Raw genomic sequence first — 25,019 nt, forward strand, 5'->3', positions numbered from 1 at the left:
TCACGGCCCCGTGATGCTGTTGAAGAAGGAAAGCCACTTGTAGGAGACTGAGTTTCACAGCGCACCACACAGGGCACTGGGGCACGAGGGCCCATTCAGCTCTACCCTCAAGGACTTCCTCTGCCACTCCACAGGGCAGGAGTCCTGGAAGCCAAGATCCCAGACTGGCCTGAGAGCCCAGGCCCAGCAGTGCAGCTGTCTTCTTTTGTACTCCCCTCAGGGAACAGTGGTGCCCTTGGTCCCAGCTTTGCGCCCACGTGGAAGTCAGTGACCTCACAGCTCCAGTCCTGGCCTGTCTTTTGAGTTCCAGCTGCTGTTCTGTGCTTGGAGGTCCTCCTAGCCCCGAACCTGAATCCCTCTGACATCTTGTCCCCTCCCTGTCCACTCCTCCCATCCCCTAGTAACCCATCCCCTAGCTACTTCCCTCACACCTCTCTGTCATGGAGGCCTAAGGGCTCCACCTGTCCACCGTGTCTCTTACACTAGAATAGGCCTCTTCTTTCCTCTCCCTCCACCTACTACGCTGTTCTCCAAATCCAGCTCAAAGGTCACGTCTTCTAAGCTTTCCCCAGGGAAGGAGCAGCTAGCTACATACCTTACGGGTGGGACCCAGTGCAAAATGAAAAAGTATGTAGGGGGGAGAAAGGAGAAATGAAAAGGTATGGCACCTTGTTCAAACATTAAGAATTTAAGACAGTGACACCGGAGCATAAAAATCAAGGCAGGCCCTGCTAAGTACGGAGACTTGAATGACTGTACAATTCACATACCCTGGCCCCACCTCGTGTTTCCCTAGAACTTCACTGGGACCCTGTGGCCACCCACCCTGGATCAAAGGGCTTTATGTACATGTCGATTGTCGCTTCTAGACTGTGAGCTCCTGGGGAAAGAGGCTCATGGCTGTGTCCTAGAGGGCACACTAGCGTACCTTGAACTTTGAGTGGAGCTCAATAAATACCAAGAGCTGTGCGTTGCATTGGCAATTAGGAGATTTGCAAGTGCAAAGTGAGGCCAGCAGGTGGCACTGTTTCCCGCCCAAGAGTTAAGTTTTCATTTACTTCTCATTCAATAACTATTCGGGTCTTAAAACCTAATCTTAACATTTTCACACTGTCAGGATCAGAACCCCAGGGTTGAGAATCCTTGCTCTAGTCCATATTTCTCCAAGTTTTACAGAGGAGGCAACAGGCTCAGAGAGAAGGCCCACCCACGAAATAAGAACAGGCTGATGGCAGAGCCTAATTTAAATACTATACTCTTGATGCTAAATCTGGGACTCTGGGGTTCTCAGAGCAAGAATAATGTCAAAATCTCGGTTCTAAAATCTCCTAGCTTACCAGCTCACGTTGCCTGAGGTTCCGCCATAACCAACCTAGTCGACAGGCTTCAGCATTGACTCTTAGGTTTCTCTCTCTTTTGTTTCTTTTAAGTGGGGTTTTCTCAGAGGAACTATTAAAACCACAGTGTGGGTAGAATTCTCAGACACCTTCCTCCCTGGGGAAGACTGTAGACTGCTGAAGGCACAGACCACGAAGACAGCAAAGAGAAGGAGGAAACAGCTTCAAGGGGAATGAAACCAATTAGATAATGTCCACTAAGTTCTGTAATAGTCATCCCTGACCACACTCACCAAAAAAAAGGCCCTCCAGGCAGACTTGGCTCTCTTCCCAAACCCCAGGGGTAAAGGCAGGGGGGGGGCAGTAGTGGCACAATAATGCTTTCAGGGGCCGAAGGGGTAAACACCTGCTCCAGCTGGCTGTGAGCCCCCAAGGCAGGCAAAGTTCTAAGGGAAGGCAAAGCCTTGTGACCAACTTCTTTATGGATTCACTTTGATGATAGAGGGCTAATGGGGAGCCTACTCTGCAGCGCTCATGCCCCAGCCCCCATCTGGTTCAAACCGTCCCCCTCTCCTCCCCAGCCCTGGCTGGTGTCTGAAAGGGTGCTGTCCACACCTCATCCTGGCAAAAAGTATCCTGGGCTTGGCTGATTTTGTCCTGATACACATATATCTATTCCCTTCTCACACTTAATGATTCATATGCATTTTCAGAGGGATCACCTTAAAATCAAGGAATACAAATGGTAGCTTTCCAGACAACAGCCATCTTGGAGGTCAAGTTTTATGTTGAAGCTGGGCAGGTTCGGCAAACTTCAAGTCGCTCAAACGCTCAGTGCTTCTGCTGCCCCTTCTGTAAAGGGGGAAGTATTGGTTTCACAAGGCGTCATGAGGAATAAAATAACCAAAATATGTAAAACACTTTCAACAGGACCTGGCCCACTGTCCTCCCACTGTCCCCACTTTATATGGGAGGCTTGCTGTCATTGTCATTCCTCCAGAAGTACATTTAGAGGTGATGCAGACATTGTGCTCCCCTCCATTTCACGGACGGGAAACTGGTGACCCAGAGGCAGGTGACCTTCCTGTATTAGTTTTCTATGTCATGTAACAAACTACCACAGATATAATGGGTGAAAATAATACCTGTTTACTGTCCCACAGTTTCCACGGACTGGGAGTCCAAGCAATTGCTTAGCTGGGTCATCTGCTAAGGATTTCCCAAGACCGTAATCAAGGTGCGAGCCAGAGCTCACAGGGCAGTCTGTCTGAGGCCAAGGATCCTATTCCAAGTTCACAGTAGGCAAAACTCATGTCCTTGTAGCTGTAGAACTCATGGAAGGTTGCTTTGTCAAGGCCAACAGGAGAACATCTTTCTTATCAGGAAGGTTCCAGACCCTCTTATCTGTGCTTTCAAATCATTAAGCCTGGCCCGCCCAAGGTACTCTCCCATTTTACTAATTCAACTAATTTGGGACATCAGTTACCTCTGCAAAACCCCTTTGCCTTTCCTATCTAATGTAACCTGGTCATAGAAGTGGCCTCCATCATGTTCACAGGTCCTGCCCACGTTCAAGGGGAAAGAATATACAGGTGTCTACAACAGGGGGCAGAATTATCGGGGGCCACCTTAGAATTCTGACTCTCTCACGCCCCAAAACTACATAGCAAATTCCCGGCCGGAATCTTTTTGGCCTATAGGCCTCCCCATGTCCCATGGAGGAATTACCCCACACAGGAATCCATGTTTTTACTGCTTCAGGAAAATGGCAAGATCATGAACAAAATGGCTCAATATTGTCTCAAATCTACTTTGCATCCTGTGCCCAATCCTCAGAAATAATATTATCCCAAGTTGCACTCAGAGTTAGCACTTAGGGAAATTAAGCCCTGTCCAGAGTTGGCCGGCAGCCAGGATATATGGAACCCAGACTTGAAGATGGCTTCTGAGGGGTCTTGCCTCCTGGAGTCTCCTTTCACAATGAATGGGGCTGACCTGTGGGACCAAGAGGCTGCTTCGTGGAAGTGACAGTGAGGGACCCGAGGTTTGGCCATAAAAGGCATTGTATTTTCCACCTGGCTCTCATGGATCATTGTCTGGGGAAAGGCAGTCGCCGTGTCATGAAGACGCACAATCGGCCCTTGAGGGTCCACATGGCAAGAAACTACGGCCTCCTCTCCATAGCCTGCAGCACCAACTTGCCAGACATGGGGGTGAGCCTCCTTGGAGGTGGATCCTCCAAGCCGGGTCAAGTTTCTAGATGACTGCTGCCTTGGTCAGCATTCTGACGACAACTTCGTGAGGCCCCACATGCCCTAGCTCAGCTGTTCCCACATTCCTGATCTGCAGAAACTCTGCGAGATAGTGGTCCTTAGCCCCTCCATCAGGGGGTAATTTTGTACAGCGATAGGTCATAGAGGGGCCTCTTGGGAGCTAAGCTTATCCAAAGGATGGCGCTGATGAGGAGAATAGGGCGCCTTTTGTTGAGCACCTTCTGGTCCCTGGCTCTGACCTTCCCCTCTGCAGGCTGCTGGCACACAAGGTAACAGCTGTAAAAGCTGAAATCCAAGTTCAGAGGTCCCGAGCCACCGTCTCACATCACCCGACACAGGCCTGACGGAGATTTCTGGAACGGTGGAAATGCTCTCCTGTGTCTGCACGGCCCAGAGCGGCAGCAGCTGGACGTGACTGTTGACCCCTTGAGATGCAGCTGGGACAAATGAGGAACTGTTTGTTTTTAAAAAATTACTTTCAACTGAAACAGCCACGTGGCCACCAGCTACCAGGTCTCACAGATGTGAGGAACTTCTTCGAGAACCCGGTTATGAGGAACAGAGATCTGCTCAAGCCACCTGGGACTTGAGGCCAGGCTGGCTGCTTCAGAGGGGGTTAACAGTCCCAAGCAGCCTCCAGTGAAGGGGCCTTGGGCCACTAAAAGCTCTGATGGGCAATGTGGTTGTGTGTGGACTCCAGAGCCCAAGTGCTTGGGTTCAAATCTCACCTATACACTTGGTTAGCTTGTGTAACTAACTTGGTTAGCTCCTGTAACCTCTTAGCGGCAGCGTCCCCATCTGTTTAACGGCGACACTGACAGCACCCACTTTGTGGAATTGTGCCAAAGAAGCAGGTGCTGGTGTGAAGCAGAGCGGGTTCTGGCACAGGCATGTGACCTGAGGGTTTGCTTCTACTGCCAGTTCCTCTGAGCCCTTCCCCTGACCCAGCTAAGCACTGGGACACATGGCACCAAGGTTAGACCACCAGAACCCAAAGCCCTGGAATTCAGGCTTAACTCTGCAGACCAGCTCAGGGCAGGTTCCCCCTTGGCAAAGGGCTTTTACCAGGATCAAGAGAGGCACCAATGGGTTCTGTCCAGACCTGCCTACCACAATGCCTGTAGAGGTCAAGTCGAGTGACAGCAGGTGGACCAAGACTATGGCAACCCACAGAACCCATGTCTAGACAGATCCTGACTGTGAGCAACTTCCAATTGTGGCCATATGGCTGGAGAGGAGCCCAATCTTTTGAGTTTTCCCCCAGAGTAGTGGGGAATCTGGATTTACATGGGGAAACACCCTCATTTCTATAGTTGACACCTACTCCAAGGACTTGTTTGAAACAAGGAACCATCTGAACAAAACACCAAGGCAGGCATGACAAGCCCACAGGTTGCCACGTGCACTTTATTTCTTGAAGAGAGACGGAGAGTGAGTGAGGGCAGGAGCAGGGAGAGGGAGAAATAGGCTACCTGCTGAGCAGGGAGCCCAACGTGGGGCTCAATCCCAGGCCTCTGGGATCGTGACCTCAGCCGAAGGCAGTCGCCCAAGCAGCTGAGCCACCCGGGAGCCCGCCACTTGCACTCTCTGCTTCTCCTCCTCTCCAGGCCCTTCCTTGGCTTCTGACATCTCTGCCTTTGGTGTCTGGCCCCACGAATGAGATCCAGATCTGGTCAGGCCAACTCTCTCAGGCTCCACGGCTATCAAGGGATACAGAACCCAGAAAGGATCACCTCTTACAAACTTTAAAAATGACACAGACAGGCAATCTAGAAAGTACCAGGTTTTATTATCTTATCAAAAAAAAAAAAAAATTAAGTAACAGACAACAGTGTGAGGTGGCTGTAAGATGTGCTCACTCCCAACATAGCCAGAGGGAGAAGGACACGGCGAGGGGGAGGAGGGCAGTGCACAGGACCCAGCCAGCTGGGACCCCAGGTTGTAGGGGTGAAGGATGCAGGAGGCAAGAGCAACTCCCCTGAACCCCAGCCAGTGGGGACAGGAAGAGGCGGCCTGCCCAGGCTAGGCCACCAGGCCTCCTCTTTGTGGAGCAGCAGAGCCACCGATAACAAGCTCCAGGGCCAGGGCCCCATCAGCCCTCCCCATCCTCCCGGTTTGCCCCGGGAGATAAGGTTTCCCCCCACCGCAAGGCTGGGGCTGGGACTTGTCAAGTCAGTTTCGTTCTCTAGCACTGTGGTTCAACAGGTGGACATGGTCTCTACCTGCGTGTTCACCATAGCAGCCACAAGTCACATATGGTAAATGAGCACTTGAAATGTCATTAGTGTAAATGAGGAAGGAATTTTTCACTTTATGCAATTTTCATTGATTTGAATAGCCACATGTGGCCAGTGGCCACTGTAGTGGATAGCACAGCTCTCCAATTTTCTCGGAAATTTGGGAACAGCAAAGGAACACCAGTTGGGCTCAAGGTAGAAGCTACAAAGAAGGCAGAACTGCCTACCCTCAACTACTCCAGCCCAATCAGGAGAAGGCACGAGGAACAGAGAGAGACAGAGCAACAGAGAGAGAGAGGCAGGCAAAAACCCACTCAGCCACATGAAAATCCACTCATTCAACCATCCAGCCAACCTCAAATGGGACATATCACACTATTTCCTGAAAAAATATATTTATCTATTTTTCTAGAACCAAGGAAGAATAATAATATATTACAAGAAAAGAGACACAGATATCCCACCATCCCCTACATTATATTTTGGGATCTGCTAGAAAACTGTCTCAGCAAAAGCTACTCCTAAGAGGAAGCAGCTTCAGAAAGGGCCAAGGTCATCAGCAGGGGGAGTGTTAAGTATAAAAAAAAAATAATGGGAAGGATATTTAAAGAAAAGGAGGAAAGAGGGCCCTATCTGAAGCTATAAATAGTAAAAAAAAAAAATTAATAAAAATCATATCTCCATCTCTTCTCTCATTTTCGAGAAACAAAAATAAAAAAAGCCATTAAATACAAACTTCGCAGGTACTATGGAAAGTGCAAGAGAGCGGAGAATGTCTCGGCATCGGCACACTCTTGCCCAGGCAGAGGCCCTACACCAAGGAATGAACCAATCAGAAAAAACCTACCCCGCTTAAGGTAGATTTGCAAATACTCTGCAAATCCGTTCCAGTATGAACTTCAAATCTTCTCCCCACCCTCCCTCCTTCCCCACGCCCTCCCCCAAATAAAAAAGGTTGATTTCCAAAAAGTCAACTTGAAAGAGCCGAGAATGGCCCAAGGTATGCCACAGACTCCTGTAGTGTGGTCACGAGTGCCCTTGGATGGACACGTCTCAAGGTGCAGATGGTTCTAGTTCCTTCTCCTGGTTCCTTTTCACAAGAGGAGAAGGCTGCTGGGGGCAAAGCTCCAGCAGGACTCCTGTCCCAGCTTCAGAGGGGCTCTGGGTGAGGCAGGTTCAGGACAGGCTGTAAGCTGGGCCCACATTTTAAGTTTAAGATCAAGAAAGGATCCAATCCCAGACCTGCCTTCAGCAAGGCCAAGGGTAACCCTATTTTTCTGCCAGGACAACCGAGGCCCAGAGAATCAAGAAGAGGCAGGAACAGAAGATGTCGTCTCTTCCGACACTTGAAACATTATCAGAGCTGGAGATGCTGAAAGGTCAGTATTAGGTAGCCCTCCCCCTACCCTAACGTCCACCCTTCCAAGTTCTTCGGCTTCCCCCAACCGTGGAGGTCCAAGCCAACCAGTGCCCACGCGGGCGCGTCAGGCGTAGAACTCATTGGTGGGGGCTTTCGTGTAGATGGGTTTCTTGCCCAGGTCGTAGGTGCCTTCGTCCTTCTTCTTCAGGCGGTACACCAGCAGCAGGACCAGGAACACGGCGAAGAGGATGCCCACGCCGCCACCCACGATCAGAGCTGCAGGGGAAGAGTGGGAAGAACTGCAGGTCGGGACCTTGGGCACACTGCCAAGTCCGCCCTGTCAGCTCTCTTACATCTAGCCTCCCCCTTGCTGTCACCTATGCTCAGAACGACCTCATTCACAAGACTGGGGGTGGTGGTGGTGGGGGGGGTCACTGTTAAGTCACTGAAGACCACTGGGTGAGCGTGGCAAAGCCACCATTCCAACCTGCACCTGTGGCAGCCCACAGCCAGGCATGCCCCTGCAGCAGCTTAGCACCAACTGGCCGGGAGCCAGCAAACCCCCAGGCTGCGACAACCTGCCTTACATACTCGCCCCACCCCCGCCAGGCCTGAGCATGGCGCACTGTGTAGCAGACTCTTGTGTGCGCACACCTGCACAGACAGGTACAAAAGTGCTCCATCCACACACAGGCACGCTACCAGACACAGCTCGGACATGCGAACATGGGGCCATGCATGGGAACACAGGGCCATGCTACTGTGTCACAGGCAGTGACATATTGTGGTTTCCTCTCCTCTGTGTGCAGCTCAGGGGCTGAGCCTACAACCCACTCCCATTACTCATCGCTGGCTGTACGACTGGGCAAGTGCCTTCATCTCTCTCACTGCAAAATGGAAACAGGAGGACCTTTCTCATGCACGGGTCCTAAGGATTAAATAAATTAACCCACCGCAAATACTCAGAACAGCGTATGGCGGAGGCTCAGTACTCACTAACTGTAAACTCAGGTGTTTACGTGAGTCCCCAGCACGCTGAACTGGGCCTGGCACGCCAGGTATGTGCTTTAACCCACAGAGCCACCCAGGCGCCCCCAGTGATATGCTTAAGAAATGACTCTCCCCATTCAGCTCAGAGCAGAGCACTGGCCAAAGGTGCCTGCTGGGGTCAGGCAGACGCGGGCTGCTGACCTAAGGTGAACAGCTGTTTTGCAGAATGCCAGGCTGCCTGAAGGGCTCTATCCTGCTTGTTGAGGGGGCAGGGATAGCTCACAGAATCCTTGCTGGGGCAGACGGAGTCCCCTAATTCGGTCTTACTACGGCTAAGGAGATTAATTTCCCATCCCTGCACATACTCCAAATCTATGCACAGAACAGGGGCTGAGTGGCACAGAGGGGCCCAGGAAGGTTCTTTCTTGGCTAAAACTCTATGAAAAAGCAACAACAAAGTGACATCCCCCCCCCCCAAAAAAATACAGAAAAAGCACATGGAATGAGCTTTCAATTCCATGACTGCTTTTTATCACCTTTCCCCTCTGATAACCTCCTGGCTCTTCTTATCAGGACATTGGTCTGTGCTGGGCCTCTCTCTCCACAAGGTTCAAGGACAGTCTCAAAAGTGACTGTGGTCCTAGGTTCAAATACCAGGGCTAGTTTTGTGACTCTGGACATGTGATTTGGCTTCTCTTGAGCTTCCAGAGAGCCAGACGTACCTGTCTGATCGGGCTGAACGGACCCAGTGAGGGAGGCACACGGATCATAAGGCATCTAGCAAGCACCTGAGAAACTCCCAGGTGCCACCGGGATGTTACTGGAATGGACAGTCTCACCCCAACTAGCACAACAGTTACACTACTTCTCACATGAAGATCTTACGCATGTCTAATTCTCAACTGGAAGGCTTAAGAGATGACCTCGTTTGGTTCTGTCTCTTGTTATGTGACCCAAGCAAGTGGTTTGCTTTCTCTGGGCCTCAGTCTTCCCATTTATAAGACACACTTGCTTGGACTAGATCAGTGGTTTTAACATTTTTCTTTAAAAGCAGCAAAACCCTTAGCTGGTGCAAGAAAAAACCCTATGCTGATCCCACGTACGCCAGCTAAAAGCGAAACTCTGTGGTTGTAAAGGTGGGGGAGGTTTTACCAAATATTCAGAAGCTTAGAAGGTGAAAAGGTCTCTAAGGGCTTCTCTGGTTCCAACAGCACCCACTACCCCTCTTACATGGCACAGCAACCAGGAGGCCAGGATCAAGGCTGAGCCGGGCCCAAGGTCAGCTGGGGTTATATTCTCCCAGGAGCCTTATCTGCAAAATGCAGGGCACAGGGCTCTTTCCTTGCACCATAAGCCTCCTGGGAGGTACTGGCCCAGTTGGCTGCCAAGAGACAGGAGTAACCAAGCCTGGGCCCAGGGCACCCATTCACCAGGTTGGTTCATGCAGATAGGCCCTTGGCCTATTAAGACTTGGCCAGAAAGACAGTTCCCTCTGACAACCCAGCCCCAGCTTTGGCGAACCCAGAGCTGCCAGGGAGTGGGAAAGGGAGCAGTCGCCTCCCCAGATGAAGACCACGCCCAAAACCCCACCCTGGGGCAGAGCTCCCACAATAGCACACCAGTTAAGAACCCTGTGGCTCTCACGTCAGGCCAACCCTGAACCTCTCTCTCCAGGCCTCGGTGTCTTAATCTGTCATAGGAAGGACCTCGATATGCCACCCAGAATTTAGTCAGTGAGGACTCAATGACAGCTTGTACCAACAAATCAGGAAAGTGCTTTCCGGGTGCCCAAATAATTTCAGATTCTAATTTTCGGACTTATGACACCTACCAAGGTGTAGCATTGTACCCATTCAGAGAGGAGGAAACTGAGGCTCTCCTCCTCCAATGGGGTTGGAAAGCTTCTCAGCCAAGGTCATAAGGCCGTCAAGTGACCAAGCAGGTGGATGGGGAGACAACCCAATCCAAGGAGTCTTGGGGCTTTCAAGGGCCTTTCAAGGGATGTCAGTGTTTAATAATTAACTCCCCAGTACCAACCACCCCTCAGGTTGTGCAAACGTTTTGAAAGCAAGACAGGACTTAATAAAGCAAGTGACGAATCTCACGCTGTTCTTCAGAAGCCTTTGATATGCAATTCTTCCTCCCCCTCCAGCAGGCTACAAGCCAGGTCAGACCCACCCCCTAGGGAGGGGTAGTCCTTGAGTCTCCAGGGTACCCTGTGGTGGGAAGGAAGGGGCACCAAGAAGCCCAAGGCATCTGTGTCTGCAGCACCATCTCCCCGGAGTCCTCTCCCCCTTCAAAGTCTCTAGTGAGAACCTCACCTGCCAGAACCTCGGTCCTCTCGAAGATGCTGCTGCCTTGTGCGGTGCTGGACATAGACACCCTGTTAGACACGTCCTGGTCCCCTTCGAAGGGCGAGATCCTTTTGGGGATGACCTCGTTCTCCTCCAATTCCTTGTGTTCAGTGGGCACCCAGCTGCCAGGCCCTGCACTCTCAGGGATATGGTTATCTAGAGGCACCTGGACGGGGTGGAAGGAAGAGAGACACTCAGCGTGGCCTCAGGACACACCCCAGGCAGGGGACAGGAACAACCGGCCAGGGAGGGAGTCTGCTTCTGCCATCATGCTGGCTGAACCAGGTGGTGCTGGGACAGAAAGCAGCACCAACCAACCTCTCAACCACTCTGCCATCGAATGCCCACTCTCAACCTTTCCACGTCTGTCCCAAATGGGGAATGAATAATGGGACCAGGGTGCTAGGAAACACGTGTACGCATTCACTGCTGGTTAGTGCGGATTTGAGAATCGCCACTCGGAGGGCAGTGTGGCCAAGCTGCAGGCAGAAACTGCTCGCCTTTTAAGGCAGTAACTTTGCCTATGGGACTCTGTCCCAAGTTGCTAATCAGAGATTTGAGTGAAAGATGCCTGCTTAGTGTTATAATTTCAGGAAGTCAAAAAATTATAAATAACATTTTCATCAATAAGGGAAAAACAGTGAACCAGGATTATGCAGCCTATATAAATGCCTAGGAAGTGCATTTAATTATGTGGGCGAACAGACTCAAACTCCTGACCACTTTAAGTGAAAAATACAGCACACACAACTGTTATCTACAATTTGATATTTATGTTGGGAAATACCTAGGAATGCACAGAAAGGACCTTGGAAACACATCTAAGTGTTGACAGTGATTATCCCTGCCGGAAGGATGGCCCACCATGACCCACAGTTGTGCCTGCCCCTAGGAAGCTGAGGCCACAAATAAAAGCTTTCTTGCAGCAGGAGGTCAGACCCTCAACTTAGGGACCCCTCCCGACTGGTGTTACAGAGGAGCTCAAGGGGAGAGGCAAAAAAGCATGAATTACTCACCAGGGGTTGGATTACTTTGGGAAGGATCTGGGGGTCCTCTGAGTCATCTGGAAGGTCAGAAAGGCTGTGTGAGTTTGAGGTCACTTCCCCTTTAATAAAGGACCTCCCCCTTTATCAGCCACGGCTGGTGGGAGTCCTAATGTACAACCTTTCTATGCTCAAGGTACAGCAAGTGGCCATTTGTACCCCACCTTCAGTTACCTCATCTGTAAAATGGGCTCCCTGGTTCTTTCACAAGAATGCTGGGCAGGGAGCGGAGCAGATCCAGACCCCTGCTCTGTGACCCCTGCTCTGTAACCCCTGCTCTTGGATTCAGGGACCTGGGTGGCTCAGTGGGTTAAAGCCTCTGCCTTCGGCTCTGGTCATGATCTCAGGTCATGGGATTGAGACCCGCATCGGGCTCTCTGCTCAGCAGGGAGCCTGCTTCCCCCTCTCTCTCCGCCTGCCTCTCTGCCTACTTGTGATCTCTCTGTCAAATAAATAAGTAAAATCTTAAAAAAAAATATTAGACTATCTTTCACAGCATTTACACATTTGGAATCCAAGGCTCAGAGGTCACAGGGAGGTAGCATGAACTCAAGACTACGTGACTCTGAAGTTCCAACTTTCCATCTTTCACACCCCTCTGTACCCAGGAAGGATGCTTCTGGAGGAGCCAGGGAGTCACAGAAGACCAGGAACAGCCCTAGCTCCCCATCGTCCAGGGCCCAGAAGCCGGGGCCCCTTCACCTACTCCCCCCCACCCCGAAGCAGAAGCTTGTTCCTGGCTCCCCACCCGCTCCTCTGCCTGCCCACACATGCTCCCAGGCCTTAGAGCAGGTCCTTTTCCTTTTCAGAAGAAAACACTGTCAGGTCTTTCCAGCCCCACCGCCACCAGGCCCCCAGCCACAGGCGGACAGGTCCAGGCGGTGCTCAGAAAACCTAGAGCTACAAATGAACTCCAAGCAACAAACAACTTGCCCAAGGAGGGTTGCCAGGAATGGAAAAGGGTTGATAGTTACTTTTGTTTCCTCTTTTTTGAGAGGGGAGGAGCACTGCAGGAATCCACCCCAAACCAAAATCCAAGTTTCCAGGTGAGCTCACTACCCTATGCTCGGTGAGGTCACTTTCCCTCCAGCCCTAGGACCCCAGGCAGCCCACCACACACCCTCCATACCCAGATCTCCAGAGCCAGACAGCTCAAAGTCATCGGGTTCCTGCCCAGGGCCCCCAACATCCTCGTCGTCTGGTAGGGCTCCAGAAAAGTATCGGCCTTCTAGGTCTTGGGGGTTAATGACTTCGGTCTCTCGGATCTAGAATGAAAAAGGGAAGTCACATCAGCCCCATCAGTAGCCCCCGGTGCTCTGTAACACCCCCCAAGCCCCAAAACGCAGTGAAGTGGGCATTCAGTAAGATAACCTGGGGTGCTGGAATGTAATCAGACCAGACCCTGGAGACCAAGTTGGTCCCCAACTTGCTGTGTGACCTTAGGCAAATCTCTTTCCCAGCCTGGGCTAATAAAACTCATCAAGTTTTATTTATTAAAACTCAACATTAAATATTACTAGTTACCACTGACTAAACAATTATTACATGTCAGTCCCTGTTCTTAACACCTAAGGCATATATTTAACCTCATTTTACAACTGAGGAAACTGGGCATTTCCTTTTCACACCAGCAGCAGGTGGAAGCGTGAAGATTCAGCATCAAGCTGCCTGACGACAGAACCACACAGGCTGGAGGGTATAACACTCCAGGGTTCCAGGATGCTCCTGGAGTCACAGCTGATTCACCCGAAGCGGGGAAAGGGCTGCCAGCCCTGGTCTTGCCCAGTCTAGGACACCCTTCCCCACTGACTCAGACTGGGCTGGGACAGACAGAGCTGGCTCACCCACACCCTAGGGCAGCCTCAAGCCAGGCACTGCGCAGACCTGATGACTCACAAGTTCATTAGCACACTCTACTACTCAGTTTTCCAGCATCTCCCACAGATCTGTTCTGTACCAGCCCAGGAGGGGGCACAAAGAGGCACCTGTGGACAGACCATCCCCTCCGGCACCCACAAATGTCCTCCGTCCCTACCCCACGGGGGCCCAGCCCATCACATCACAGCAGAATCTTTTTTTAAAATTTTTTAAAAATTATTTATTTGACAGACAGAGAGCACTAGTAGGCAGAGAGGCAGGCAGGGGGGGGGGGGGAAGCAGGGTCTCCGCCGAAGCAGAAAGCCCGATGCTGGACTCGATCCCAGGACCCTGGGATCACGACCTGAGCCGAACACAGCGGATTAACCCACTGAGCCACCCAGGCGCCCAATCACAGCAGAATCTTAAGTCCACTTCCACCAAGAAGCTTTCAAAGGGAAAAGTATCAAGGTCTGATTAAGAACATCAGCTACACTGCTCCCATCTCCCAGAGCTCACAAGGGTAGGAAACATTCAAAATGCTTACCACCTTTCTCTTAGCTCTGGGGCTAAGGCTTCCCAAAGAACAACCCTGAGCAAAGTCCCCCCCCCCCCCCACACCATTTACTCAGATACTAAAGTGCCTACTATTTAGGGGCTCTGCTCACAACCCCCAGAATACCAGCTACAGAGGCCAGGGAGGGCCCGTCCTCTCATTTCCCAGAATTGTAGAGAATGTGAGCTCTGGACAGGGGAGTGACTTGCCTAAGGTCACAAAACTGAGTCAGCCAGACAATTCAAGAGTGGAGAGGCCAAGTGTCTTTTTGACTGCCCCAGGCTGTCCCTTCAGCCAGCTGAGACTGCCAGTGACCGGAGTTGGGGGGGGGGGGGTGGATATCTGTTCCTAGAACAAGATATCCTGGGCAGGCGAGGCCCAGGCTCGTCAACTTCCTGCACTGGCTTCCGGGGAGTAGGTGGGCAGGATCTGACTCCAGTGCCCTCTCCCCCCCACCCCACCCCCGGAAGCATAGATGCTGAATTCCGGGAAGGGAGGAAGGTCAGGTTAGGGGGAAGGCAGCGGGCACGCAGCCCTCTTCCACCGGATGGGACAGTCTTTGCTGAACACTGGGCACACGTGGGGGTGGGGAGCCAGAAGGGGTTAAGCCCTGGTTGGGGATGACTTCATGACTTGGGAATCAGGAGCTGCTGAGCTGCTGGTGTTGGAATTCCTGCCCCCCGCAAACAGCCCCGTGCCTGTGGCTTCAGTTTGGCAGCCCGGGGAGGAACGCTCCTCACAGCAGTTGCGAAACTGTCCCTGGGGCAAGGTCCCTGTGTTCCCGCCCCCATCTCCAGCCCCGAATTCCCCCAGGCTCTAAATCTCAAAGAGCAGGACCTCTCAAGCCCTTAGCAAACGAAGTACATCCTCCTGATAAATCCTGTGCAGAAGTGGAACCGGGGCCTCAGAAAGGTTAAGTGGCTTGCCCAAGGTCACGTTGGCAGAAAGCGGCCACACTGGACCAGAACGAGGCACAGGTCACCTGAGCCTTTCACCACGTGCGCGCACGAACACCTGCAGGAACACACGAGCATACAGAATGCCCAACCACCCAAGCTAGCCGGGAGCCCTAGCGAGTGGAGGTCAAATGCAGCCCAGAGGAGGAAAAAAAAATGGTCCTTTGGCTACTTGTTGACCTGGCCCGGAGACCAGACCACCTGTGCGAGTCACAGCTCCAAGTCCCCCAGAAAGGGGCTGGGGTCCCAACACTGGGCAGTTTCAGGTAATGTTCTTGTCCCCCAGAGCCCTGGAATGTTGTTTACTCCTCCTGCTCTTCTTTTACTATGTGAAAGTGCTAAGGGGTGTTTCAAAACAACCCACGGAATTAGCATGCTGATTGGCTGGGAGTTACTCGCTCAGTTTTTCATTAGCCAGATGGAGACGGAGAGAGGACTGGCCGTCTCTCTCTCGAAACCAGAGCTGAAACCCAGATTCACTGGCAGTTCAGCCCTCTCAGGGGTTGCCTGGTGATCCTCCCCTTTCCTTGCTATACCAGGTTCCTGGAGAGGATCGATGGCTCGGCTAAGATCCCACCAGGGGTCAGCGGCACCGCCAGTTGTCGACCCAGTCAGACACCTATCCCAGGGCACTGGGGACACCTTAGCCAATGCGCCTTCCTCCAGCAAGTCCCAGGGTGTGGAAGCCGCTCTGTGGGGCATGCTATTGGGAGGGCACAGGAAAGCAAATCCCTCTTCCAGAAGCACCCTCTCTCTGCTCCTCTCTGCCCCCAACTCCTGGCAAGAGGGAAATTCCCAAACGGGAACCCTTTAAGACTAGGTCAGCAATGGGCAAGCCTCCCTTTGTGCGGATGGGGGTGAGGAGCAAGCCAGCAGCCGGCCCTTGCCTCACCTGCTTTGCAGACAAGGCCCATTCAGGCTGGGGTGGGTCTGAAGAACCAAGCCACTCAGCAGCCAGAACCAGCCTTGACCAGAGAGGACCTACCGTGCTCCCAGCGGAGCTTACCCATCTGTTCCCTACTCACCCCCATCCCTGCCTGCGAACTGTGTGTTCACGGGGGAGCGTGTGCACACACAGGCATCCTCTCTGGGCCCTCGGGTCTCCTTTCTCACAAACCGCAACAGAAATCACCAGCTGAATAGGTCAGTGGGCCTGGGTCCCACAGACCCTGCTTGCCGTGGGGCTGGTGGGAACCTGGGGTTGGTGCCCGGGGGGGGGGGGGCTTGAGATGCTGGATGCCTCCCCAGATTAGCCACAGAAGAGGGGGGAGGTGCACTTCTGTTCTAAAAGAACTAATACCTGCCACCACAAGGTAACCAAGGCCTGGGCTTGGTTATAAAATGGTCTCATTTTATAACCTGGCAAACGTATTAAAAGACAAAGGACTTTGCCAAGGACGGCCAAGCACTCGGCAGCAGAGTTGGACTTAGAACCTAGGTCTCCATGCTTGAGGCTGGAGTCATCCCCCCGCCCCACCCACTTCAAGGATTTTGACAGCAAAACCAAGAGTCTCAGCGAACCCACAGGCTGCAGCTGTCATTCCAGACATTTCCACATCCAGTCCTTACACTACAGGCAGGAAGCTAGGAAAAGGTCACCAACCCAAGCCCAGAGTCCTAAAGCTTCAGTCCTCAGGGAAAAAGCACACGCAGGGTTTGGGGTGACCAGCTCAAATACCCACTTCGTGCCAGGAACCAAGCTGGATTCTCCCCTTTATGAGCTCATCTGTCCAGCCCAATATTCTTGAAACGTGCTCTGGCCATTCTGCAGGGAGCGCAGGTGTAACGGAGTCATTTATTCAAAGTCACACAACTGAAAGCAATGGAGCAGGCATTTGAAGTCAGATCTTTCTCAAGACCATGCCTCAGCCACAACCAGATTTCTCACTGCCACCCACGCGTCACCTCTCCACCCTAACCCTACATTGCCAGGCCAGGCTCCACCAGGGAGCAAACAAAGGTGAAAGTGATACTGCTTGAACAAAAGAACAAAAACTTGGCTGGGGCACCAGTGAGAAGTTCAGGGTCAAGGCCTGGTCAGCTGGTGGGAGGAAAAGAAGGAGGAGAGCCTCCCCCTCCCCCAACTCTGCCCTCAGGCTCCTTCCCCAGAAGAGGTAGGGCCAGGGACACACCTGACCTTTCTTTCAGGAGGTGAGACCAGAAGGACCATCCTGCAAGCCAAATTCAAGGGGGCGGGGTGGGGGTGGGGGGGCAAGGACACTGGGCTCTGACTCCTGAACCCACCAGAGTGGTTCTGACCAGAGATTCCCCAGAAGGGGCCTCTGGTACAATCACTGTCTTCCCCCATCCCCCCTTCGAAAGGGTCAGGTACCCCATGGAAGGAGCAAACTGGGGAGCCACAATCAGAGCTCTACACTCCGGCAGAAATGAAGGATCTGCCAGCAGAGTGGTTACCCACAAGCAAAGCAGAGTCTGGCCACTTTCTAACTACCAGAGTCTTGGGGCATATGTCCCATCTTGAACCCTCTGCTTTCTCTTTTGGTCAGCAGGGCTAGGAGTACCCTGCAGGATGAGGAGAATTAAGTGCAATGCATCAGTGTGTGCAAGGGACCCAGCATATGGCCTGGTACACAGCAGGTGCTCAATGAGTCGCAGCTATTATTAATCCCCACCTGCCTTCATTCAGGCTCAAGGGATTAGTGCTCAAAGGGTTCAGAGAGACCAGGGAAAAGCTGTGGAAGCAGTTCCATTGCTAGAAAGTGGTCAGGGGATGGGGGTGGGGGCAGTGTGCTTTGCAAATAGTGAATAAATACCTATAATGAATTTACTTTGTTTCTGGGACCAGACTTTTCAACAACTAACCAGGTCCCTTGAAACTGTAAAGAACCTAGAGATAGGTCCATACAACTTGGGAGTCCCCGTTCTAGTAAGAATGAAGCAGAGAAAACTAGTGGTATTTTTCCAAAAAGCAGCAAATAGCAGTGACCAGAGACACCTGACATTCTACTTGGGGACCTGTACCCCCTAGGGTACTTCCTGACCTGCCTTGGGGACCAAAAAAAAAAAAAAAAAAAATCCAAAGGCAGAAGAAACCACACACTAATCCACAGCCTGGTGCTCTGGTATCTGAAGGGTTAAGGCAGGTCTGGGGTTCGAATGTCAGCTCTGCCCACTCCAAGGTCGGGTTACTCCGAACACAATCACTCAGGAGAGAAGCCAATCACTCAGGAGAGAAGCCAGGCCTGGCACTGCCAGCAGCCAACTTTTCACCAACCCCCCAGGGCAACTCACTCCACAGCAAGGGCTCCAGGATTCTGGGGTGCCAGCTAGGATGGGGGTTGAGGGGGCTCCTACATTCCAGCAGGTGATGGGGATTTTCTCCACTGCCCCCCAGTCAGCCCACCTGTCAAAGACGCTTCTCAAAGAGACAAGCCTCCCTCTGTCTCAGGGCCTGGTAACCAAGCTGGGCACTGCTCCGATTACTGCTGGAGACAGCCGGGAGGGGGGCTGGCTCCCCGAGGGCCACAGAGACAGAGGTGTATTGAAGCTGGGACTTGTAATCTAGGCAGCAGATCCGAAGTCCCTGCTGGATCCATGGGCGGGAGGTAAACAAGCCTCCCATGCTCTCCAGAGCAGAGTCGATAGCCGTGTCTCTCAGCTGATTAGATCAGCCCTGGGTGCTGGCTTCCTGCCCCTTCCCAGCCTCCCCTCTCCACACACACACACCCACGTGGGGAAGCCACTGCTCCAGACCGGGTCAGTCTGTCCCCCAGACGTCTCCCAGCCGGTCTTTCCCGGGGCAAGGAGTGTCCCTCTCCCTGTGACCGGCCACGGGGCATCCCTGCCCCCATGGCCTGAGGTCCGAGCGGTACAGCCAGTCCCACAGGCCTGGCCACGACGAGCAGGCTCCACCAAGTCACTGTTTCCACACATACCAGCCTCTCCCTGCCTCCCCTTTCCATTACCCCAGGTGTCACCTGACTAGCCAGCCTCTTGTACGGTGCCAGAGGAAACTGGGGCAGCAGAGCTCCTGGCCTACAGAGTGGGGGAGGGGAGAGGCGGACTAAAAGCGGGCAGGGGGAGGGGCTAAGTAAGAGGGACTGGCCAGGGGGTGGAGGTGGTGAGTAACTGGGGGCACAGACAGGGTGAAAGCAGGGATAGGTGTGGGGACTGTAAAAGGCTTAAGCTGGGAAGAACTGTACAAATCAAAATGCGATCTCATGGGGACTCCTGGAGCCCTCTGGAAAGGATAGCCAAGTTTTGAACCCCAAGAACTGTAACCATCGGTTTACACTTTCAGCACGCACTCAGATGCCACCTCCCTGAAGCCAACATCTGGCCCGGGGAAGAACCCTCCTCGATCTGCTCACAATAAACTAAGATCACGCCAGCACTTTACAAGTTTGTCAAACACCGATTATGACCCCCGTAAGTGACACACCGGGTGTTTAACTGAGGACACATTGGCGAAGTGACTTATTAACTAACTACATGCCCCGGGGTGAGCAGCAGAGCTGTGATGGTGACTCAGGTTTTTCTGGCTGTGAAATGGACCCACTTCCAGTCACCCTGCCTCTACCAGACAGGGCCGAAGGGCCTGGCCAGATGCAGGGACGTGCCTGAAGGTCACCAGCCCAAGAAGTCAGGCTCCAGTCCTTCTAGGGTTAAATCAGGCCCCAACTGTTCACACAGGCCTTCTCCTCCCTCTCCAGGCACTGGCACTGAACGTCTGCTGGCTTTTCAAGACACTGGACCTTCCCCTCTACCATTACCCCCCTTCTCCAAGGCCAGAGCGCTCTACCTGCAATATACTCAGCCTCCGTTGGCCTAGAAATTCTGCGCCTCCAACTGGGGAGGCTGACCTGATGGGGCTTTGTCCAGGTGGTCCCCTACCCTTAGCAAACCCCCACCACTCTCCAGGGCTGCTGGCAAACAGCTCAGCTAGGGCTTCCTACAGATCCCAGCAGGAGGGGTGCGGCTGCTGAGAACTGGTTCTTGTTTAAATATAAACCCAGCGAATAATTAGCGAACAACCCACTTCTAAAACAAACAAACAGGAGACCTGAACTCCATCCGCCCCACCCTGGACTCTTCACTTCCCACCTTGTTGGAGGGGGAGGGAGTGGAGGGCAGAGAGTGTTTCAGGGGCCCTGGGACTAGGATCCTCCAAGGTACACGACCACCTGGTGTCCTGTCACTAAGAATGCAACCTCCCTACCAGGCACACACTGTTAAGATTTACCTGCAGCTTCACCCCAACGCCCAGGAAGCAGAGGCCGGGGAGACTGGCCGACGTGCCCACCGCCCTGTAGCTAGTAGAGGTGGATTTCACACCCCTGCAAGTCAGGTCAGTCTGGGCCCAAACCACCGTTCCAGGGCTCTCCAGCCAGTTCCAGGTAGCAAGGAGAGGGCGTCAGAAAAATCAGCCTCCTGGGGTGCCGTCCTATCTGGACTGCAACCACCTTTGCTCTTGTTGCTCAGAACTTTCCGGCAAACAGCTCTACCTGCTCTGCACAGGTCCCAAGCCCAATTCTGAAGGCTGGCTGGATTTGCACCCTGTCAGAGGCCACCCATCCACAAGGCACTGGAAGGCCCGAGGCCTAGGGCTGGCATTTCCTGTACCCCTCAAAGCCCGGGGTGCTTGGACACTATCTCAAATAGGGTCTCAGAGGACAAGGTAAAACTCCGGAGCCCATTCCAACACCCCCACCAGAGTCATCCTACTAGCCAAGAGTTGCCAGGAAATGGGTGACTCAGGCCAGCCACTGCTCTCCTCCAGTGAATCACAGGCCCTGTCCAGCCCCTTCCCCCAATTTTAAGAGGTCATTTGGAAATCACACCCACCAGTCCAGGAGGCTGAGAACAACCAGGAGCCAATTCCTCCCAAGGGGGAACTGCGGCTGGAAGCCCAGCCTGGCTCTCCCAGCTCCGCATTCAGGACGGCCCAGCACTCCAAGTCCTTGGAAAAGCCCTCTGTCTCCAGGAGCTGGGGATGGCAAGAGCTGAATGTCTCCACCCCCCAGCTTCTCTTGTTTAGGATCTTCACCCAGGGGGCCCAGAAAGCTTCCTGACTCCTCAGCGGTGTGTTTTCAGGGCATGAAGGACCCTTGGAGGGCTTTAGCCCAAGGTGGGCTTGTTAGAGTTGAGGACACAAGGTGGGCTTGTTACAGAGTTGAGGACACAGAGACCTAAAGATAGGGCTCATATGCTCAAGGTCACCTTGCAGTTCAGAGGCAGAACTCAAGGTATCTGCCTTCAAACCCAGCCAATTTCCTCATATGGAATGTTCTCTGAAGATGCTCCAATCAGACTCTTTGTATTATCAGAGAGACCCGGTTCTGACCTAGGCAAGCCACTATCCTTCTCTGAGCATCAGTTTCGTATAAAAATAGAGGTAATATAACCTACCTTACGGTATCCCTGGAAGACCTTCCTATTTGTGATAAACTCCACGCACCTTTCAGAATGACGTTACATACATGAATTCATTCGTACATACATGTATTGATTCCTACAAACATTTGCTGAGTCCTGAGGGACCAGTATTTCACTGAAGATGAAAAGAGCAGAATCCCCTCCATCATGGGTGGAAGTGGTTATGTGTGGTGGGGATGGGGATATACTTGAGCTGAAAAGGGCATTCAAGGTCATTTGTTTCAAACCCCGTTTTACAGACGGCGGAATCTCAACCTCACAGAACCCTCTAGACCATGGCCCAAATATCCCCCTTTAGCGGCTCTCTGGGCTTCTAAGAATTCCAAAGAGTTCTCACTGGCCACTCAAGGGTTCCAGAGCCCCTGGGCTTCTGCCCCATTCCTACCTTGGTGCAGTTAAGGGAGAGAATTCTCACGGAGACCAGTAACATCTCTAAGCTAAAATACACTTCCCCAGAACCCACTGGGCCTGGTGCCACATTGGCAGGCTGTGCCCCTGGGCAGCAATACCTGAGGGGAGGGCGGGCGGGGGGTCCAGCTCCCAAAACAAGGCTGTCTTTAATTGGCTGGGGAAGGAATTGCAGGAAGGCAGCTCAGGGGAGTGCTCCCCGCTGGACAGGAAGAACTGGTTTGGGATAGAAAGCACCACTGGGGAAGAGGCTGGCTACTCAGACTGGGTTCCCTTCCCAAAACTTGTGGCACCAAGCCCTCGTGGTTAGGGGTAGGGTACCACCCAAGGGGAGGGCAGGCCTTTGGCTAAACCTAAAACTTGGAGAGGGGCCTCCACAGCACTACTGGAGGGAGACCTCAGTTCCCCCATCAGTAAAGTAGGCATAATACAATCCCCACATGCTGGGCTTTTCATGAGGATAAAATGTACCAGACCTGGCATTTGGAAAGCACTTAACAAATCCTAACTGCAATCAGCAAACCCCTTCTCCCTGGGCCTGTTTTCTCCACCTGCAAAAAGTAGGCAGGCCTCTCCATCATTACCTACTCAGCTATGACTAGGTCTGATTTTTCCCGCCACAACCTGGGCAGGAAGGGGACAGGGGAGGCAAAAGGGGAAGTCCTGTGACACAATAAGAGGTGGCAGGTCTGTGACACTCGCCAGGAAGGGGAGTGCTGAGGTCAGGATAAGAGATTCAGGTACCTCTCTGGACACCACTCTGTGGAAGGGAAGCAGCTGCTCGGGGCCTACTCCTCCCCAGCTGGTGGGTCACCATGCACAGGGCTGACACAGCTGCGCTCCTCCAAACCGTATCCTTCCAACTGCCCCCAGGACCCAGCTGTCTGCTCCTCACCATGAAGCACCTGCCGACTCAGCAACCCCTGAACTGGGACTGCTGTGTGACTGGACCCAACTTGACAGGACTTCAATGGTCTCCCCAGCAGCTTGACTCCAACACATCTCTCGGGGGCCTAGGGAGCAGCAGGCGTAGGCTGGGGTCCGGCTCGGACACTAACCTTCCGGTCAGGTTGCCCTTAATTTACGGAAGTCATCCCCTCACTCTGGGTCCCTGTTCCCTTCCACCTCAGAATTCCTTGAGGCTGGCCAGGCCTGAGGATGGGACACAAGGACAGCCACTCAGAAAGCATCAGAATGCGGCTTATCATTAAGAGCAGGAACTTGGAAGCCTGGTTGCCTAAATTTGAGTGACTCAGCCCCTTATTAGCTGTGCGACCTCGGGTAAGTTAGCGAACCTCCTCAGCCTCAGGACCCACTTAAGAACAGTAAACTGCGGGGTTGTCAGAATTAAGCTACTTAACAGACCATTAGAATAGCCATTAGAAAGCTATTAGAACACCATAAGGCACACCATAAGTGCTAAATATTTGCTTTCCTCACTGCCTGCCTGCAATCCTGCTGGCAGGTTCTTCTCCGGGTCTCACTCACTCAGGCTTCAACAGAAGCCTGCCAGGCAGAAAGGACTTTCCCTGAAACCGGTAAGAGAAAGGAACCCCATAAAGAATTCGACAATGATTAAACTCCACAGACTTTCTCTCCCCCACAATGGGGGGCTTACGGGCATGAAGAGGGCACAGAGCTGGGGTCCCTGGGGGCCAGATAGCCTCTCCCATCAATTCCCACTCCCCCGACTTCCCAGATCAGATTGTCACCCTCCTCCCCCACTGGCTGCTGGGATGAATGGAGCTTCTGGTGGCCTAGGGCTTTGTAAACTAGGACAGGGACAACCAGGCATTGAGAGGAGAGCTTCTCGGGGCTCACTGAGGCCTTCTCTCCCCCAGCCCCCTTTACCCCACTCAAGATGCATGCTCCGACTTCCTGTGTGCAGTTCAACAAAAATAAACAGAATTCTCGCAGAAAGCTAAGGTTCAACTCTTGGTGAAGTGCTGAGCCCAAATCATCCCTCCCCTCCGCCCTTGAAGGATCAGAGCGGACCCTAAAGCAGCACTGGTCATCTCCAGTTGCGCTCCCCCAAGCCCAATGTGCAGATAGGGAAACTGACACTCAGAAGGGGCAGAGGCTTGCCCTGTCACAAGCCAGTTGACAGGGCTGGGGCCAGACCCGTCAGGGCTCAGTTCTTCACCCCCTGGTGTGTGAAACAAGCCCCCCCCCCCCGCACAACCGGCCCCCCTCCCCCTTCCCAGTACACGCAGCCCCCTCGTCCCCAGGCCCCGAAGGATTCTAGAGTCGCCGCTCCAGCCGCTTACGGAGGGCAAGGAGCAGGGGGATCCAGGACTCGGAGCCTGCCCCAGGATCACCAGGGAAGGGCGCGAGTGTGGGGACAGAAGAGGTGACACCGGCTTAGTCACGTCCGAGCCTGGAGCGCGCGGCGGGGCCGAGGCCAGTGGAGGCGGGAAGAGCAACAGGCTGAGGCGCACGTTCGCGCGGGGCAGCCACCCCGGCCCGGCGCCTCCCCGTGACCCCAGAGCCAAGTTTCCAGCAAGTTTCCCCGGCCTCGGCGTCCAGTTGGGGGAGGCGCGGCCCCCCCCCCCACCTCCCCACCCCCCGCCCCCCCGGAAGAAAGGGGGCCCCGGGCCCCCCCCCCCCCCCCCGGGATCTCCAAGCACCTACCGATTCGGCAGAGGCGGCGGGGGCGCCCACGAGGAGCAGCAGCAACGCGAGCAGGCGGGCAGTGGCCATGGTACCGCGGTCCGCAGAGAGCGCGCAGGCGAATGACCGGGGACAGTGTGTGGCCCCCCCTCTTATAGGCGGTGGGCGGCCCCCGCCCCGGCCCCGCCCCGCCCCGCCGCCGCACCCCGCCCGGAATTCCCCTGCGAAAGCTGGGCCTCGGGGCGCTGCGCCCGCCCACGCTGCTGGAAACCCCGAGGGATCCGTCCGGCGCGCGCCTGGAGCTCGAGATCTACCCCGAGTCCCTGTCCCCTTTATTTCTTTGATGCCCTGCCAGGCAGGCCCCGAGAGATCACTGTGTCTAAGCCCATCTTATACCTGGGGAACTTGAGGACACGGACTTGCCCAGGGTCTTCAGTTTTTAGACCCGCGTTCCTCAAACGCGGTGCGCTCCCCTCTGCGGGTACGGAACACATTCTGCATGGGACGTGAACGTGCGTAGCTTTAAGAGGGCAGCAAACTTATTCTTTAAAGAGCTAAATGTTTTCATCTTTGCGGGCCATTCAATCTCTTACAATACTTTGACTCGAATTCCAGCATTGTAGCTCGAAAGCAGCTATAAAT

The 25,019-nt window shown here is 53.5% G+C and overlaps 1 protein-coding gene across 1 annotated transcript; it reads right to left on the bottom strand.

The window, feature by feature from the left end:
* Positions 1 to 5,380: 5,380 nt before the first annotated feature.
* SDC4 (syndecan 4) lies at positions 5,381 to 24,531 on the bottom strand. The gene is made up of 5 exons (XM_059407088.1): positions 24,399 to 24,531; positions 12,724 to 12,859; positions 11,568 to 11,614; positions 10,519 to 10,717; positions 5,381 to 7,483 (listed from the first exon to the last, which is right to left on the bottom strand). The coding sequence occupies exons 1-5, from the start codon at positions 24,465 to 24,467 to the stop codon at positions 7,332 to 7,334; spliced, it is 603 nt and encodes a 200-aa protein (XP_059263071.1). The 5' UTR covers positions 24,468 to 24,531; the 3' UTR covers positions 5,381 to 7,331.
* Positions 24,532 to 25,019: the final 488 nt, after the last annotated feature.

The sequence above is a fragment of the Mustela nigripes genome, chromosome 7 (genome assembly GCF_022355385.1).
Source record: "Mustela nigripes isolate SB6536 chromosome 7, MUSNIG.SB6536, whole genome shotgun sequence".
In the NCBI taxonomy this organism is placed as follows: domain Eukaryota; kingdom Metazoa; phylum Chordata; class Mammalia; order Carnivora; family Mustelidae; genus Mustela; species Mustela nigripes.